Consider the following 18978-nt stretch of genomic DNA (forward strand, 5'->3'; position numbering starts at 1 on the left):
CAGAGGAAAAAGTTGCATACACTAATGATGGAAAGTAGAACAAGAAAAAGGGTGACATCATCACTAGCCAAACTTTGACAAGTGACAAGTGATCTGAATCGAACTTCATTGGTTCGTGGACATCAATTCCCGACAAAGCGCGTGAAAAAACCATGCTGATGTATTAACAATCATGCATCTCTATTTAAGACTTTTATAACATAAAAAAGAAAAATCAAACACCAATTGAAGCGCAGCCAAATCTAGAGGAAAGACAGACAGCTCTTTCCATCCTCGTTGCAATTTTGGCCTCACCACTTACTTGGCAAAGCCAAACTGGTAAGTGTTGAGGCAGTTTGATTGGATTCCAACCATATAAACAATTTTATGTTCACATCTATGTTCCAAGTTACGACCAAATTTTCAATGCCTTTAACTCCTCCCAAGGTCTATGCTCTGTCGTAAACTTTGCCAGACCAGACCAGAATCCTTTGGTCTGCTCAACTGCAAGAAAAATAGTCTTATATAATCTCTGGTATGCTTTGTTGTCCATCTTCTTCTCCTATTTTTGTATGTTTGTGTTGCTGGTGATATATATATATATATACATATATATATATATTTTGGTTGTGTTGGTCTGGATAAGAATGGATCTGTGTAATCTCCGGGACTTAGCATTTCTGGGTTCAGTTTTAAGTGTTTTTTTTTTTTGGTTTTTTGCATGTTTTAGCTTTGACTCTTGGTGGGGTTTCTTTTCTTTCTGAGTTGTCTTGGGCAATTTGGATTTCAAAGGCTTATTTAAAAGTGGTTTGGCTATGTCAAATGCTCAATAAAATAGGAGTATATGTTTGGTATTCCTTTCTTTTCTGAGTTCTTATGCTACCTCAACTGCATTGGTATTTGAATCATCTCTTTCAAGGATAATATTAGCCCTTTTCTGTTAATGTTTTTATGGTGATAATTTCGATTACGTTATCGCCTTCGGTGTCTTATCACATCGAGAGTGGTAGTTGCTGGTTAGAGAAGTTTTTATGGAAAGAGTGGAGTGCTACTTATGAATTTCAATTGCTTGCCCAATTATCGAAAATTAGCGATACAAGATTTCTTTTTTCTATGGGGGCTGTCTAATTGGATTTAAGCATATAAACAACCTTGTAAGCAGGGTGCTTTGACAATTGACCAGAAGAACCCTTGTTGCAATCTGGAGCATTGAAACAGAAGGTGCTTTACAATTTTAACTTTTCTATTTATAACGGCTTAGGTACCCATAACCTTTTTCTTGCAATTCACAGAACTTCACAGGGTACCTCTTTTTATGTTTATAAGTTTGTGATTATGGTGTGTTAGACTGATATTAGATGGCAGTGTTTTTCTAGCCTTTTGGCCTTTGAGGTTTTGTAAAAGCTATGGTTTTTATGCCAAATTTTCTACTCAAATGTTTGGCCTGTTGGGCACTTGGAGACATGAGATTCCTATCCTCCTATATCTGACACTTTCCTGGACTTTTCTCTTAGGATTTTGTTTTACCTACTTAAGGAATTCATACAATTAAGCTTTATCGACTGAAGAAACTTTTGCAGTTTGGAGGTGCTCGAATTTGAAAATTATGCATGATTGACATTTTCCTGCTTTCTTTGACACATGTTGTCATTCAACATGCAAATAAATAGCAAAGTGCTGTTAACTGTATATGTTGGATGTTATGTTATTAGAAATTAGATCGCTTAATAGCCTTATCTGCATGTCTGACACCTTGTATCTGTAGTGAAACATAACACTTGTTTCCTAGTTCACAAATCATGGCATCCAAGTAGTAGTTGCCTGCTTATCTCCATCAGCACAGCAATTTTGATTATCGAAGTAGGTGATATTTGTTTTGATAGCATTCAATAAAACTTTTTGGCGAATTTGCTCTGGTACATAGTGACAGCAAAGGATTAAAAAACTATCATGCAGATGATATTAAAGAGAAGGTTGACTTTTTTATGTCGACGCCTGGAATCTCACCACAAGGGTTCCAAAATATTGCTGCTGTAGTCATTAGAAAAATTCTCCAATGGCTTATAAAATATAGTATATTCCTCAACTATGTCTCTATGTTGTAACTTTTGTGTTTGAACTCAGTATGACTTGTTTAAGCAACTAGTATCAGGAAGAGAAATCATATTTACACTGAAAATGCAAAATGCTTTTACGCAGCATTCAGAGTATCAACAATTTCAAAACTTACTGTTGGTGAAATTTCAGATTTAACACTGTATTAGTATTTAATTGCTTATAAATCCTTTATTGTGCACTTTCAGTTGAATTTGGAGATTTACTTTTTAGGATTCGGGGTCTGTTAGCTACAGTTTGTGGTTTAGGAAACTTAATTTTTAGATCTCATAGCTTCACAATATGTAAAAACAAAAGAAGGATTCTAAGACAGATGAGGCTGTGGATTTTGCCATTTAAAAATATTGGAGAAGATTGTGATGCTATTTTGGGAATCAATAAGCTTACAGTATTATTTTGGAACTTGGGGTTGGTAAGGCATTTTTAGAGGTTTGAGGAATTAAAGTTTAGTACTAGCGGAACGCTGTAAAGATTTTTTGAAAAATTTTAGTTTTGCTACTAGCAAAAACTCTATTAAGGGCTCTGTGAAGGCAGCTTTTGATTTGTTATGGAAGTGCTGGCGACTGAGGTTTTTTGCAGACCTGGGTAGCAGTGCAGCAGATGATGGAGGCATTTACCTTCTGTTGTGTATCCTATGTTTCTTCAACATACGATCATATCTCAAACTGAGGAATTTCACTCTTGTGACTGTCAAAAGTAAGGATTGGGAGGTCCCATTTTTTTTGCAACCACATCTCTTTTCTCAATTTCATAGCATGTTTCTGCTGAGCATTTAAATAATGCCTTCAGATTGCATTGCTGTTTGTCCTAGCAGCGTTAGATATTGTTATTAATCAATTGTAGACAGTTATATGACCAAAAGAAAAAATGATAGACAGCTGTATAGAAAGAACCTCTCTTTTTGATTTTCCCTTTAGAAGGAGTTTTTCTACTGGTATGTGGGCCTTGGTTTACTCAAGGGAAGATAGCCTTCTTCCATCCCATGAACTGCACCCTCCTATTGAACATACGACCTCAAAGTTTTAACCTTTGGAGTGCTCCCTTGGGGACCCTTCAGAACAAAATTATTTTGTCAAGGTAGTGGAATTTCTGTAGCTTCCTGGTTATGGCAAGTAAATACTATTCTAAAGTATGTAACTGAAAAGATTTACTGTGTGAGTACTAAATTCCTATAGTGTGTCTTTCTAGTTCTGAGATGGATCATATTTTGGGACTTATGATATTTTGAAGAAGTTGCATCTCATGTGAGAATGAATTAATACTAATTGGTTCTATTACTCTGTCAGGTATGAAAGTGAAAACCTCTGTTCATTGCAAAGGTGCTGAAATCTCTATGAGGCTCTTAGCTTATTAAACTTAACTTTTTCATAATAAGTTTACAACTGATGTCACCCAGATCATGCATTTTAATGCTTCTTAGCTTTTTCTGGAACTATCTTTGTTCCTGGTTATGGCATGGAAACATATAGCGATCAGCCAAGACATCTAATACTTTTACTTCTTATGATGTGAGCTGTTGCACGCATTTAAAACTAATCATTTGAAATTTTTTTCAATATGGTTAATTGGATTTCATTTGTATAAGATTTTTGTTTTCTTACAATAAACCCAATGCTGTTATGCTGATTGCTTAACTTCTATTCTGTTTGACAGGCCCTTTCGTGGGAAGGCATTGTTTATTTATGTTGTCTTAAAATGACAATGGATTGGATTTTATAGTTCCTTTATCCTCAAAGTCAGTGGATTGATTTAATGCTTATTTTCTTCCCATTTTCAGCTGATCAGCAACACTGCTTCAGGTTTTAAGAGTTGATTATTTGAAGAATGTAACCTTTTTTGGTGATAACAGACTGCAGTCCTTGCATAGACCTGCAGACTGTATTCACATATTCTGGCAGACACTTATTTTAGTGGAGGTTTAATCTTGAAGCAGCCTTGAGGTTCAATCACTGCAATGCCATTCAGGATCTGTGGTTCTCATTCTTGACTTCTAAAATATTTTGGTATTTGTCAATTTGATAGCTGGATGAAGGTTGGGATGTCATCCAAGACAATGAATCACCCTAGCTATATATCTGTAACACAAGGTGAGCCTAGCAAGGGAATTGGAGAGTCATATCATACTGCTGCTTCCCCAATTCATAATTTTCTAAGTATCGGATCAGAAGGTCAATCTTCATTGGCTGGTGAATGTTCATCTCCACATCCATTTCCTTTTATACGAACAGAATCATTTAAGAATAATCTAAAATCTGCGCCAAGTAGCCGCATTTCTCCAGGTTCGCATGCTAAGAGTGCATTTTCACGTTCTTCTGTGTTCTGTACCAGTTTATATTTGTCATCTTCATCTACATCTGAAACCCAACGACAGCTTGGAAATTTGCCATTTCTTCCACATCCTCCTACATGCAGCCAGTCCATATCCGCTGTTGATTCATCAAAATCTCCGGTGGTGTTTAGTGAGGATTTGCGCAATCCATATAATGAAGACCACTCAGAAATTATTATGAAGGACTTCCTTAATTTTCCTGGAGATGATTGTGATGGTAACTTTCATGGTTTGCATTGTGAAAGTGATAATTTCACCCTTACCGAACAATTAGAGCTACAATTTTTGTCTGATGAACTGGACATAGCTATCGCTGACCATGGAGAAAATCCCAGACTTGACGTAAGTATGTTGCAGCTATCAATGATTCTTGATAATATCTAACTGTTGATACTGATTTTATTTAAGGTTGAGTGAGATATGTTTTTTCATTAAAAGACATTTTGAAGTGAAACCTGAAACAGAAAACAAAAAGGGACAGTTTGCACTTGTTCTTATCCTTTTCTTGCTTTAAATACTGATACCCATATAGGAAATATATGAAACACCTCAAAAGCTGAATGTAGCATTGACATGCAATCAAAATTCTGCTTCTGTGGCACCATCTATTGATGCTCCCGCAAGTATTCAACTGTCTGGGCCAGCAGCTGTTCCCAAACTGAGAATGAGATGGACTCCGGAGCTCCATGAGTGTTTTGTTGAGGCTGTAGGCAAGCTTGATGGGCCTGAAAGTAAGTAGGTTATGTTGCCCATTCTAAAGATAAACATGTCTTAGGGTTTTTTATGTTATTAATTTAAGGAGTTTCGTTTGTATTCCTGTATGAAATTGCGATTTTTTTCCTATCAATTTAGTATATTATGAATAATCTGAAATATGTTGCCATAATTAGAACTCACTATTTTAATACATGATGCAGAGGCAACTCCAAAGGGTGTATTAAAGCTTATGAATGTTGAAGGCTTGACTATCTACCATGTGAAGAGCCACTTACAGGTACTTAAGTAATTCTATAAGGTGAATGAAGAATATATTCTGAGTTAGTTACTTCTGATATTGATCCTTTTTTCCTGATTATCTACCATTTACCTTTACAGAAGTATCGACTTGCCAAATATATGCCAGAGAAGAAAGAAGGTAATGGGTTCATTATCAAAAATAGCTTGTCCTTATGGCTATTGTTATCATCCAATTTTCCTGTAAAACCAATATTTAAGTTAGTTTTTATATATCATCTATTCAGTTTTGTCAACTTTATGCTTTTGTGCACAATTAAAATTTATTTTGCAGAGAAACATTGTTGACTACTGGCAATATTTTCACTATTCTATTTTGCAACTGCTAGACATATTTTTTAAAATAGAAATATTTACTACCATATTTCTTTGTAGTAAGCATGTTTCACAAAAAATTTGACATGTTTTTGCCCCTTCGGACTTTCAGAGAAGAAGACTTCCAGCTCTGAAGAAAAGAAAGCAGCTTTAAGTAGCAATGAGAGTGATGGAAAGAAAAAAGGGTAGCTGTTGTTTTCTTTTCTTTAAAGCAACTCTACTTTCTCATTTTCTCTTCTAAGACACTAGGTTAAATGCTGTTTCACCTTTTTTTGTCCTAGGGGTACGCATATCACTGAAGCTCTGCGCATGCAGATGGAAGTACAGAAACAATTACATGAACAGCTTGAGGTATTATGTTTGCATAGCCAGGATATTGAAATTGACTATTATGAAACACACCTATTATTATCAAATTTGTCATGCTTACTTTGTCTCTCGATTTGGTAAATCAGTTTCCCCACCAGTAGTTATTCTTAATATAGTGTTGTTATTGTTGGAAATTGGTCTTGCTTGCTCACTCAGATGAATTATGGATGTCTTTATCATCTCTTCTAGGAGATTGTCTCAGTTTACGGATGCATCTGACACCAATGGCATATCATTCATTTATGTTAGCTGTGTCTTCATTTTCTTTTCTATTAGTCCTTGTCCTTGTTCAGTACTCCTTGTGTCCCTCTGAAAAGCTGAATAATATAAGAACAAAGCCCGAACTAGAATTGGATGGTATAACTTCATAATTATAAGCTGATACAATAATTGGTCCATTATGTGCTTTTCTGATTGATTTTAACTTGCTCTGATTGATTACAGCTACAAAGGTCACTTCAGTTACGCATAGAGGAACATGCAAGGTATTTGCAGAAGATCTTGGAGGAACAACAGAAAGCTGGCAGTGCCTTAATTCCTTCACTAAGCTTGTCAACACCGACTGATCCAAGCCAAAACTCAGAATTGCAACCTTCTTCATCTGCTATTGCTTCACCTTCCCAACCTTCCGAGTCTAAAACCGAGTTATCATCATCTCTGCCATCAAAGCATAAAGCTCCTGAAGTCAATGATTGTGAACCTGAATCAAGTCCCAAAAAGCTTCGCATCGAGAACAAGCCAGAGTCAGCTGCAGATGAAGCCGTAGTAGAGAATCCTGTGCAATAACAGCTTCACTCAATTCAACTCTTAGTTTTCCTTCAATGCATCAGCTTCTGTATCACCCCAGCTTTTGTAGATTCATTAATCCAGTGTAAAATAGTCATTGAATTTAGATTTGCTTCATCTGTGTCTATGACATTTGTGAAATTTGGACAATTGGGAAGAAGAAAGACAGCTCTTTCCATCTGTGAACTTCAGAAGCAAAATATTTGTGGGTCAAGCTATTGAATTGGTTTTTGATAATGAATCAGCTTTAGTTCTTTCTGTAATTTTCTTCTAAATAAATGTGCTTTAATTCCAGTTCTTTTGATTTCTACCAATTACTGCACAAGTCACAATAACCTTTCAATTACTTTGTAAAAATAAAATAAAATAAAATGGAAAAAGAAAGTCCAGAAATGTTAAGAATGCTGAGCAAGGGAACAACAGAACCCTAAATAAATATTTATTAGGATAAAATTTTCTTACATTCTTTGTTCAATTCTTTTCACATGACATCCCGAGCTTTCTTTCTCTTGATAAGCATCTTATGAACATCTTTCTTCTCAATTAGTATCCTATGATAACCTCTGTTTTCACAGAATTAAACTGTTAATTTGGTTTCGTAAATATTATAAAAATATCATTAAACGTGAATAAAGAAGTCAACTTTGAGTTAAAGAGTATTCTAAAAATTTTAGTAGATAAAATTAATAATCTAATTTCTTGTCGAAATAGAAATTATCCGTAAGATGTTAATTGAAAAAAACAAATATAGATATCATATGAGAAAAATTGAAACTACATAAAATATAGTCACAGAATTTTTTTTAATACAAGAGGGTGTATTGTGGCTGGAATTGAATATACCCTTTGATTTTTATTTTTTTTTAAGTATGCATTGTTATTACCAAGAACCAAAGCCTAAATTAACTTTGGACTTGATGATTACATATAGAAACTCAAACAAATAACCCCCAATAGCAAGGTACCTGGAGTTGGAGATGTCCAGATACTTCAACTTCTTCCCGATTACTGCTGACGATGCTGCAGTCCCAATTTTACTTGTCTGTACACATTATTCTGAAAAGAAGTGTCTCAGGTGCCACATTCTCCACGTAACCAGACTTCTCTATACACATTGTTCTATAAAAAGAGGAACTGACCCAGGTCAGGTGCCACATTCTCTTTTGTTCACCTTTGATTCATAAATTCATTTGTGTATAACTCATGTGATTGGCAAATAATAAAAACACTACTCTGATGGCTTGTAATTCTGCAAAATTCAAGTCCCCTACACTACTTGACTTCGAGAAAATAATCTTAGTTAAACCACCATAATCACGTAAAATGCCACCAAGTTGGCTCTTACCCATACTGCAACATGCAATTTAATGAGGCCATACAATTTTAAAACATCCCACACCTTTCCACTAAGAACAATCTCATTACGAAATATAGCCACATTGACCATCTAATTACATAAAATGCAAGCAACCGAACTCTTTGTCGATCACCACATTCTAAACTTTCCAAGACTCACAACATGTAGAGAATGGATGTCGTATAGTTTATATCATCTACTTACGCAACATATAAAGGATCTTTTCCTCACCAATTAATCCTCTTTTCGAAAGCTTCGTCTTAATAGCTATCTTTTCCCACATTAGTTACCATACAAATACCTTAATTTTGTAAAGAGGAAAGCCCAACCAAATTTTCTTGCACAACTCACTATTTTCGCGATGAGAGTTTAATGCAAGTTTGCAAAAAGATAGAGGAATACTTATCAGTAGATGTAGCTTTCCAAATTACCCCACCTTGCATATCTTCACTCAAGGTATATTCTCGAAGATGACTCCACAATCTTGTCCAATGCTGAAATTTCCAAACAAATAACTGTCTTCATAACTCGATGTTCCATTCCCATCTATAATTAATCCATTCCCCATATTTGCATAGCCATCCATCTTTATTTACTGCCAAGGCGAATAATCGTGGGAACTCCCTTTGCAGAATCATGCCCTTTAACCATGCATCATGCCAGAACGATATTGATTTCCCACCACTTAGAATAACTCCCATGTTATTGTTAGCTGATACCTGAAAAATGAACTTATCGATAGGAATAAAATGGAGATATGATATTTTTCCTAGTGTTTGAACATTTACGAGTGACAGTAGCTTTAGGTAACAAGGCACACAGATTGTAGTCATTCTTTGCTATCACGATTTCTCTCCGTCGGTTTCTCCGTTTGTTCCCTAACCTCCACAACCATTTAATAAGCAAAGCCTTACTCCTAATTTCAAGATCGATTAATCTAAGCCCTCCCATTTCTTTGTAGTCACAAACATTGTCTCATTTAACATAATGAACTCGACCATTCTGATTATTATCAATCCCATTTCTGGGACTTGATTGGTACAAGAACGTACGTGGATAAGGCCCACTAGGCCTAAGAAAGCTTATCAATCAACACGTGTGGGCTTGTCATTCACCACATTCATACAAATAATCATTCAATACACGCATAAATATCATTACATAGTATGAAACTTCTCAAAAGTGTGGCATTTCATTGTTTAATCAAAACTATAGTATAACATATAGTTTTTGTGGTCCAACATGAATCACATATCGTTATCATATATGGTCCTTTCAATAGGTATCATCATCTATACGCACCTTTTTTTGTGTTCAATAGAATAATCCATAATCATAAAGTAAACATGAGTATCTCAATACTAATTGATAATACCAAATATCAACATTTAATACAAACTATATAAGACTCGACTCAACACAATACGGATTGTAACGACACTAGAAGGCTAGAAGGAAGGCATTATCACACCTATCAAAGAAAATTAAGCTACTCCTCCACAAGGAGTCAATCCAAGTGAGCTGCTAATCTGTAAAAATAAGGAAAACTAACGAGTGATTCACAAAGACTCTATGAGTAGATGCAAGAATGCAACAAGCTAAGGGAAACAGTTTTTGCAAAAACCCGTGATAAGATCATTTTAAAACATTCACTAACATCATTCAAACCATTTCCCATAAATGCAATTGAGATCCATGATACATAAACGATTTGATAAAACAATTTAACTCCAAGTACAAAATATTTGCAAGGAGAAAAACAAGAGAGTTCACATAACGAACACCGGTACCTTCACCTTAGGCAACGATATTAATCTTCACACAACCTTCGAGCATTATCTCTCATATTGAGATCTAAAAGTACCATTCAAGTCTTCATACTCACTAGTTCTATAATATTCATTCAACACATGAACACATAACTTGAACAATCAAACACATCTTCATTTCATACAAGTACAATATCATTGAACTCACTTTTATATATATATATATATATATATATATATATCACAATATCAAATTGTTGGCGAAAAAAAGGGTAACCTCACATTGTTGACTATATTGGGAGATGGGTATGTTTTCCTAACTCATGATTATAAGGGTTTGTGGTATTCTTACCTCTACATTTGGCTATGATAATGTGTGGTATTCTCACCCTCACCCTAGCTAGGATAACGTGTGGTATTTTCACCCCATGTTTGACTAGAACAATGTGGGTATTCTTATCCCCATATCTAGTTATATTTATATGATATTCTTAGCCCCGCATCTAGTTATATTCATGTGGTATTCTTACCCCCACATATGGTTATACAAAATTCATACTTTTATAACACAATAGTAGTTCACAATTCATCTCAAAATAAAACGAGTACCTTACTTTACATTACATTTTATCATTCGTTTCATGTACTTACTAATGGGCTTCTATACATCCACACATACAATCCTCAAATCATAGAGACTTATTCATCCACTTTAGCATTCTATATTAGTCGGCATTCTATCATTCACGTTCACCTTCTCATAGAGATGACTCTAATAATCCACACTAGCACATACATCTTGGTAGGCTTTCTAACATTTCATAATCAAATATTTGGGTGGGTGTCTATTCATCCACCTAGGCATGTATTTAGACACGCGCCAATCGTGCCTTATTTATCCATCCTAGGAGATTTTGAACGAAACTATTTGAAAGGGCTTGTCTCCCTTGTTGAAAACTAATATGTAGTAAATATAGTAGAGATATTTACTTACACAAGGGTTCGAAAAACTTCATCGAAAACATTTGTGCTTAAGTATATACATTTATCGATATTAAAATACCATTCAAATCATGCAAGTCAACGAAGTGATAAATCATGCTAAGCTATACAATATAAAATATTATAAAGAGGTGTACTCACTCACCTTGACAAGAAGCATATTCTTTCCTAAGCTTCGAGTTGCCAAAACCTTGCTTGTCTATAATCTCGAGCTCTATCAATCACCTAGCACAACAAATACCATAAGTCTCCTAGTTTTCGGCGAAAGCCTTCATTTTAAATATCCTTCATTTTAATTCCAACAAGCCTTCAAACTTCAATCTAAAATTATTTATTAAAAGACCTTAAGTATCTTGACCTCCACAACATTTTTGAAGAGTAAAAACCCCTAAAATCTTCAGCTCCAAAAAGGATTAATAAGTTGAAATTTGTAGAAAAGGGTGTTAGGTTAAACCCATAAGCCCTAAAACTTAAAAATAGTGAATCCCACCTTAGATTCGAGTTTGGAAGTTTGAATCCTTGCTAAATGGGGTCTTTGATGGTTGTAGGAGGGTTTGGGGGCTATTGGAAAGTGAATGGAGGCTAAAGGATGAAAAATAAGAAGTAGGGCTCAAGTTAGGGCTTATATTTTTTCCATACTAGACCCTAAGGATTGCCTTTTAAATCCCAGGAGTTGATCTTTGGGCATATTTTTTCTTCCTATGTCAATAGAGATAAACCCTTTACCTTTCAGGGGGTCGATCTTTTTGATTTCCTATAGTTATTGTTAGGTTCTAACTTATAGGGATCAACCGTTCAACCCTTGAGAGTCAATTCTTGTGTTTTCAAAAACTTTTTCCAAGACTTTTATTGTGCAAGGAACGACCCTCCCTTCCTCAAGAATCAATCCTTGATAATTCCAAAACCTAACTAAGGCTCAAATACTTCTAGGGGTCAACCCTTCATGCTTTAATTTACAAAAACATATTCCTTTGGTTTCCTTTTATTGCCATTCTTTCAACCAACAATCATCTATACATATACACCACTATTTTTATAAAGAATCATAATCAAATAATTGGGAAAAATTCAATAAAAAATGAATACTTAAAAATCAAGTATAGCTCATCAATACTCAAAATCACCAAACTCCACATTAAATTGCTCAACTTTGATTTTAATAAAGTAACTTTACCTCTATGAGATAACAATTTTGACTTCTACCTTTCCAATTTTGCTTCAAAATGCTCCACCATTAGTTTTCAAATTTTCAATGAAGCCTAATTAGCTCCTTATGGTAAACCCAAATACATAGATGGTAAGACAACTACTTTACAATGTATTCTAGCAGCCAATGTCTCCAATTCTTCCACATTCCCAACAGCTAGAAGACTACTTTTCAAAAAGTTTATCTTCAATCTCGACACAATTTGAAAACTGCGTAATACTCTTTTCATGTTAAGTAAACACTTCAGGTTGGGTTGGTAAAAAAGTAAGGTATCATCAAGATATTGTAAGTGAGACAAATTTAAACCTTGATCACTAATTGGAATATCACTGTAGATATTCTTTTTTATGGTCATAACCATCAGAGAGTTGAACATCTCGACTACCATATTAAACAAAAACTAATGACAAAGGACACTTTTGCCATAACTTTTTTTTCAATTTTACTAGTTTAGTGGGTGACCCATTTACAAGGACAGATACTAAGATAGTTGAAACACACTCCATGATCCATTTTCACCACCTTCTCCTAAATCCTATCTTTTCCATTGTCAACTCAAGGAATCCCCCAAGCACATTGTCATATGCCTTTTCAAAAATCACCTTTAGCATTAAACCCCCACCATTATTCTCTTGCATTAAATCATCCATCGTATTGGCTATTAATGCACAATTTAATAATTTTCTTCCTTCCACAAAAGCAAATTGATAGACCCTAATAACTTCACCTAGTACTCTCTTCAGTTGCCTTTCTAAGAGCTTAGCAATAATCTAGTATACATAAACCATTAGACTAATAAGATGGTATTCCCCAATAGCATTAGGTTTTTTATCTTTGGAATCAAAGTGATGAAACTTTCATTTACCCCATGTCCTATCCTTCTTGTACTATAAAAATTAATGTTGTTTAATTTTTTACCTACGTAACTATACGTATCAAACAAATAATATAATATAAGTAGTGTATCGATCTCATAGAGAATTGAATTAATTCTTACTATTAAATACTCAAATTAATACACCCTAATTTTATCCAAATAATTAAAATTTAAAATTGTTAAGAAGAAAAATTAAAACTATCAAACTAAAATAAAACTAATCTAAAATTAACAAGCAAAATTATTTAAAAAACAAACTCGATCACCTATTAGACCTAAGATTATGATATCCCTTAATACTTCATCATAATATTATTTTTCTCTCCTCACTTAGTTCAATGGATTAAGTTGTTAATCTAGATTCTTAAATTATTTATAAGTCTTTGTCGAGTTGATTATAAAAACAACTCTCCAATTAACTTACTATATGTTTCTGTAAATTAAATTAAAGAAAAATTCATTAATTTCATACTCTACTTCTGACTACATATGACTTATAGGTGTATGTCTATCCTATATGCAAAACAACCACCTAATCAACTAAGTGCATTCAATCATACACTATTCTATTCAAGGTCTACTATAAATCTCCTTCATCAAGGTTTAATTTAGGTTTTCATACCAATCTAATTGGTGGCCAATCAACCAGAAGCATTAAGAATAAAATAGAATAAATAACTTAAAACCATTAAACATAAACAAAAGAGAGATAACTAATTCAAACTAATTCGAACTACGTATTGAGTTTAATCATAATCCTAGATAACTAAATTAGTTTCCTAAAATAACAATCATCATCACCAAATAAAATTCAAACATTGAAACCAAAATAAGAAAAATAAAAGAATAACACAAAGAATAAAGAAACTTTAAGAGTTGAAATCTTAATCTCCAAATCTTCCTGAATCTTTCAATTTCTTTTTAGCTCCAATGAAACTTTTATTCACTAAGTTTGTGGCTGAATTTTAGCTTTAAGTATTGTTTTCATGCCTTTAAAATTCCTCTAAAAGGTTGCTTAAATAGGGTACAAGTTTGTGTCAAGAAATAAGTTTAATCCAAAAAGGATTTTGCAATATTTTCTTCCAGTGCTGTGACTCTCATTCCCTAGAGCCATGGCCATCACATCTCTGTGTTGGTGCCCATGTTCTTGGTCCTTTTTAGCACTGCGGTCCTCATCATCTAGAGTCACGGCTCTCAATGTTATGTTCTGACTTTCGCGCTCTTGATGCAGTCCTTCAACTTTGATAAAGATTTCAATCACCTTTCAATCAGAATTGGGTGAAGTGATGAAAGTTGTATATTCTTCTCTTAAAATTCCAATGGTTCAAGAATTACTTTATTTGAAGTTCTTTAGAGAAAGTTATGATCAAAATACGAAAATATGTGTAGTGAAGGTTTGCATCTCATGAACACCCAACTTGACAACTTTTTGCCTTGTTAATTGCAAACCTACAAAATCATCAAATTTTATGACTTATAAAAAACTCCACTTATTATAATAATCTATATAAAAAATTGATATCTAATTTGACTTTGTATTTTCCATTAATGATTAAACTTAAAACTCATAGCATGTTTGGTTGGTGGAATGGCTAAGTCATTCCCCCTTTATTCCCAAGGAATTTTGATTCTTTTATTTGGTTGAGAAATAGTCCAAGGAATAGTCATTTCATAGGAATGGCTATTCTTCAAAATCCTCCAAAACTAAGGAATAACTAATACCATCCTCCCCCATGGTATTAGCTATTCCATAGTTTGAGGAATAAACTCAAAAAATCATAAAAACCAAAATACCTTTTACAAGTTTGAAAAATTACAACTCTATTTATATAAAATATTATTTTTTCTCTCCCTTTTTCTTCTTCCTTGATTCCAACTTTTAATAAAATATTAATAATTTAACATATTAATATTAAATTATAAATAAAATATTAATAATTTAAAATAATAAAAAATAAATTATAAATAAAATAAATATTTAAATTATAAGTTTATAATAAAATAAATTATAAATTATTCCTATTTAAAAAAATTAAAAATAAATAAGCATAATATCATTTAAATTATATATAAAATATTAATAAATAAATAATCAATTATTAATATTTTAAATAAATTACCAATTATTAATATTTAAAAATAAAATAAAAAGAAAGAAAATAAAAAAATTGATCATAATAATATTTAAATTAAATAAAGTATTGATATTTTAAAATATTAATGATTAAATTATTAATATTTTAAATAAATAATCAATTATTAATATTTAAAAATAAAATAAAATAAAATAATTTATCATAATAATATTTAAATTAAATAAAATATTAATATTTTAAAATATTAATGACCAAATTATAAATGAAATATTTATATTTAAATGGTCAATTATTAATATTTTAAATAAATTTTAGATTATTAATATTTAAAAAATATAATAAAATTAAATAGTAATATAAATAATAAAGGGTGTTTTTATCTTTTTATTTTCTATTTCTTTCTTATTCCAAAATTATTGTTGCCAACCAAACACTGCAATAAATCATAATAATTATTTCTATTTTATTCCATTCATCGTGCCAAACAAAGTAATAACTATTCTATTCTATTCCCACCTCATTCTATTCCCACATAATAACTATTCTATTCCATTCCTGCCTATTCCACCAGCCAAACGTAACCTCAAAAGTAAATTTCCTTTACTACAAAAATAAATTTTTGTGAAAGCGTGTAAAAACTTAATTTTATGATAAACTAATATATTCATAATAAAATTTTTACCATAAAAACTGATGATTAAGAACAATATGCAAATTAAATCATATTCTTTTATAATGGTTTAAATTTTGCGTTCTCATTTTTATGTTTTATCTTCCACCCATGTAATAAATATCATACCGGTAGCTATTATTATGGCATATCTTTTTTTGAAAAAAGTTATTTTATGGTATTATCTCTATCATGTATTTTTAATTATTGTAGTATTCGATATACACTTGTTTTTAGTAGTTATAAATTAGTTGGATTATACATACACGTGTTTATATCAAGACCAGATTTTCAATCAAAAAATCATTCTTAATAAGTGGAGGAAGGTCCTTATAAATCCAAGATTTATCTCATCTTTTATTTATGTAGGATCCATGACATTCTACCTCACACCCCACTTAATTGTGTAGCTTGTTCACCAATAAAGGAAAATGACCTACCTTGATCTATGCCCATCTCGGCCCTAGGATATTTTATAAGAAATCTCATATCAGTGAAGATTTTGATATATTTTGATACCACTTATGATGAGTTTATATTTTTAACTCAAAAGATATACTTGTTCAGAGAAAGAAGACTTTAATAAGTTCAAAACTCATCTTATCTCTTATTGATATGAAATCCTTGACATTTGTACATGTATGTATCATGCACACCAAATTTTGATAATTACTAATAGAAACATAGGAATGAAGATTTTAATAAGTTCAAAACTCATCTTATCTCTTACTGATATGAAATCCTTGACATTTATACATGTATGTATCACGCACATCAAATTTTGATAATTATTAATAAAAACATGTTATTATTATCCTATATATTGATAAAGAAAAAATTACAAGGATTTTAACTTATTATGTATTCTTTTATTTAAAAAAGTTAACATTAATTATAATAATCCAAATAAAAATTTGAAAGCTAATTTGATTGTGCATTCGCCATTAACGATTAAACTCAAAACTCAAAACTCAAAAATAAATCATTGTCACAACAAAAACAAATTTTCATGAAAGCGTGTAAAAATCTAATTTTATGATAAACTAATATATTTAATTTTTTACATCAAAATTAATGATTAAGAGTAATACGAAAATCAAATCATATTCCCTTAAAATGAGTTATGTTAAGTTTTTATGTTCATATCTTTATGTTTTATCTTCCACCCGTGTAATGAATGCCATTCCAGTGACTATTATTATGATATTATACTTTTTTGGTAAATACTATAATTATGGTATTATCTCTATCATATACTTGAAATGTCTTATTATTTGGTGTACACGTTTTTTTAATAGTTTTTCCTTTTGATCATTTTTATATATTAGTTGGATTATACATACACAAGTTTGTTCATGTATATATCACACATATCAAATTTTGATAATTACTTATAAAAACAAATTATTGTTATTTTATACATTGAAAAATAAAAAATTACAAAAATTTTTAACTTATTATGTGTTTTTTAGAAAAGTTAACATTTATTACTATAATTAAAATAAAATTTTGAAATCTGATTTGATTGTGCATTTACCATTAATGATTAAACTCAAAACTCAAAATAAATCATCGTCACTACAAAACAAATTTTCGTGAAAGCATATAAAAACCTAATGTTATGATAAACTAAAATATTCAAATTTTTACCATCAAAATTGATGACTAAGAGTAAGACAAAAATTAAATCATATTCCCTTAAAATGAGTTATGTTAAGTTTTAGCATTCATATTTTTATATTTTATCTTCCACCCATGTAATGAATGTCATACCGTTGACTATCATTATGGTATTATATATCCTTTTTTGAAAAATGTTATTATGATGATATTATCTCGGTCATATATTTGTACTTATTGTAAAATTTTCTCTGTTATGTATTTATAATGCCTTCTTATTCAGAGTACACTTGTTTTTAGTAATTATATATTAGTTGGATTATACATACACATTTTTATGTTACAAGAGCATATTTTAATTAAAAAGACATTCTTATTAGATGGAGAAATGTCCTTATAAGCCTATAACTCATCCCATCTTTTATTGATGTAGTATTCAGGACATTCTACCTACACCATACTCAATTGTGTAGCTTTTCACCTTTAGATGAGAAGGACTTACTTTGATCTGAGTCTATCTCAACTCTAGTATCTTTTATAAAAAGTCTCGTATTAGTGAAGATTTCAATAAATTTTAATACCGCTTGCGATGAGCTCACATTTTTAACTTAAAAAACATGCTTATTGGGTGGAGAAAGACTCTAATAAGTCTTAAATTCATTTCATCTCTTATTGATATGAAATCTTTGACATTTGAATAATTATGTATCATGCACATCAAATTTTGATAATTACTAATAAAAACATATTATTCTTAACTTTTACATTGTTAAAGAAAAAATTACAAAGATTTTAACTTATTATGTGTTTTTTTATTTAAAAATGTTAACACTAATTACAATAATCTAATTTGATTGCCCATTTTTCAATAATGATTGAACTCAAAACTCAAAAGTAAATCACCATCACTACAAAAACAAATTTTCATAGAAGCAAGTAAAAATTTAATTTTATGTTAAATAATATATTTAAATTTTTACCGTCAAAATTGATGATTAAGAGTAATACGAAAATCAAATCATATTATCTTAAAATGAGTTATTTTATGTTTTGTGTTCATATTTTTATGTTTTATCTTCTACCTATGTAATGAATGTCATACTAGTGACTATTATTATGGTATTATCTTTTTTTTATAAATGCTATAATTATGGTATTATCTCTATTATATATTTGTAACGCCTTATTATTTGGTATACACGTGTTTTTAATAGTTTTTTCTTTTGACTTTTTTATATATTAGTTTGATTATATATACACGTGTTTGTGCATGTATGTATCACACTTATCAAATTTTAATAATTACTAACAAAAACATATTATTGTTATCTTATACATTGGTAATGAAAAAATTAGAAGAATTTTTAACTTATTATGTGTTTCTTTATTTAAAAAAGGTTAACAATAAATACAATAATCAAATAAAAATTTAAAATATAATTTTGACTGTGCATTTGCCCTTAACAATTAAAC

General features: G+C 31.2%; 1 protein-coding gene across 4 annotated transcripts; it reads left to right on the forward strand.

Moving 5' to 3' along the window:
- The first annotated feature begins 216 nt into the window (after positions 1 to 216).
- Positions 217 to 7170, forward strand: LOC110426126 (myb-like HTH transcriptional regulator family protein). Of its 4 annotated transcripts, none has more exons than XM_021441240.1 (8): positions 217 to 318; positions 3872 to 4765; positions 4956 to 5154; positions 5341 to 5417; positions 5519 to 5558; positions 5865 to 5937; positions 6034 to 6103; positions 6566 to 7170. In XM_021441240.1, exons 2-8 carry the CDS (start codon positions 4121 to 4123, stop codon positions 6905 to 6907), a joined length of 1446 nt encoding a protein of 481 aa, XP_021296915.1. In that variant the 5' UTR covers positions 217 to 318; positions 3872 to 4120; the 3' UTR covers positions 6908 to 7170. The 4 variants fall into 4 exon arrangements, with proteins under 4 accessions (XP_021296915.1, XP_021296914.1, XP_021296913.1 ...); XM_021441239.1 differs by having other exon boundaries at positions 226 to 514; positions 3748 to 4765; XM_021441238.1 differs by having other exon boundaries at positions 226 to 514.
- Positions 7171 to 18978: the final 11808 nt, after the last annotated feature.

This window comes from Theobroma umbraticum, unplaced genomic scaffold (assembly GCF_002168275.2).
Source record: "Theobroma umbraticum cultivar Fairchild unplaced genomic scaffold, ASM216827v3 scaffold_55.0, whole genome shotgun sequence".
NCBI classification, from domain to species: domain Eukaryota; kingdom Viridiplantae; phylum Streptophyta; class Magnoliopsida; order Malvales; family Malvaceae; genus Theobroma; species Theobroma umbraticum.

Bases quoted from the DNA above. Each gene is read 5' to 3' on its own strand.
- LOC110426126 (XM_021441240.1), top strand. From the start codon at position 4,121: ATGAAGGTTGGGATGTCATCCAAGACAATGAATCACCCTAGCTATATA. The intron at 5,418-5,518 runs GTACTTAAGTAA...TTACCTTTACAG, and splicing joins ATGTGAAGAGCCACTTACAG to AAGTATCGACTTGCCAAATA. The intron at 6,104-6,565 runs GTATTATGTTTG...GATTGATTACAG, and splicing joins AATTACATGAACAGCTTGAG to CTACAAAGGTCACTTCAGTT.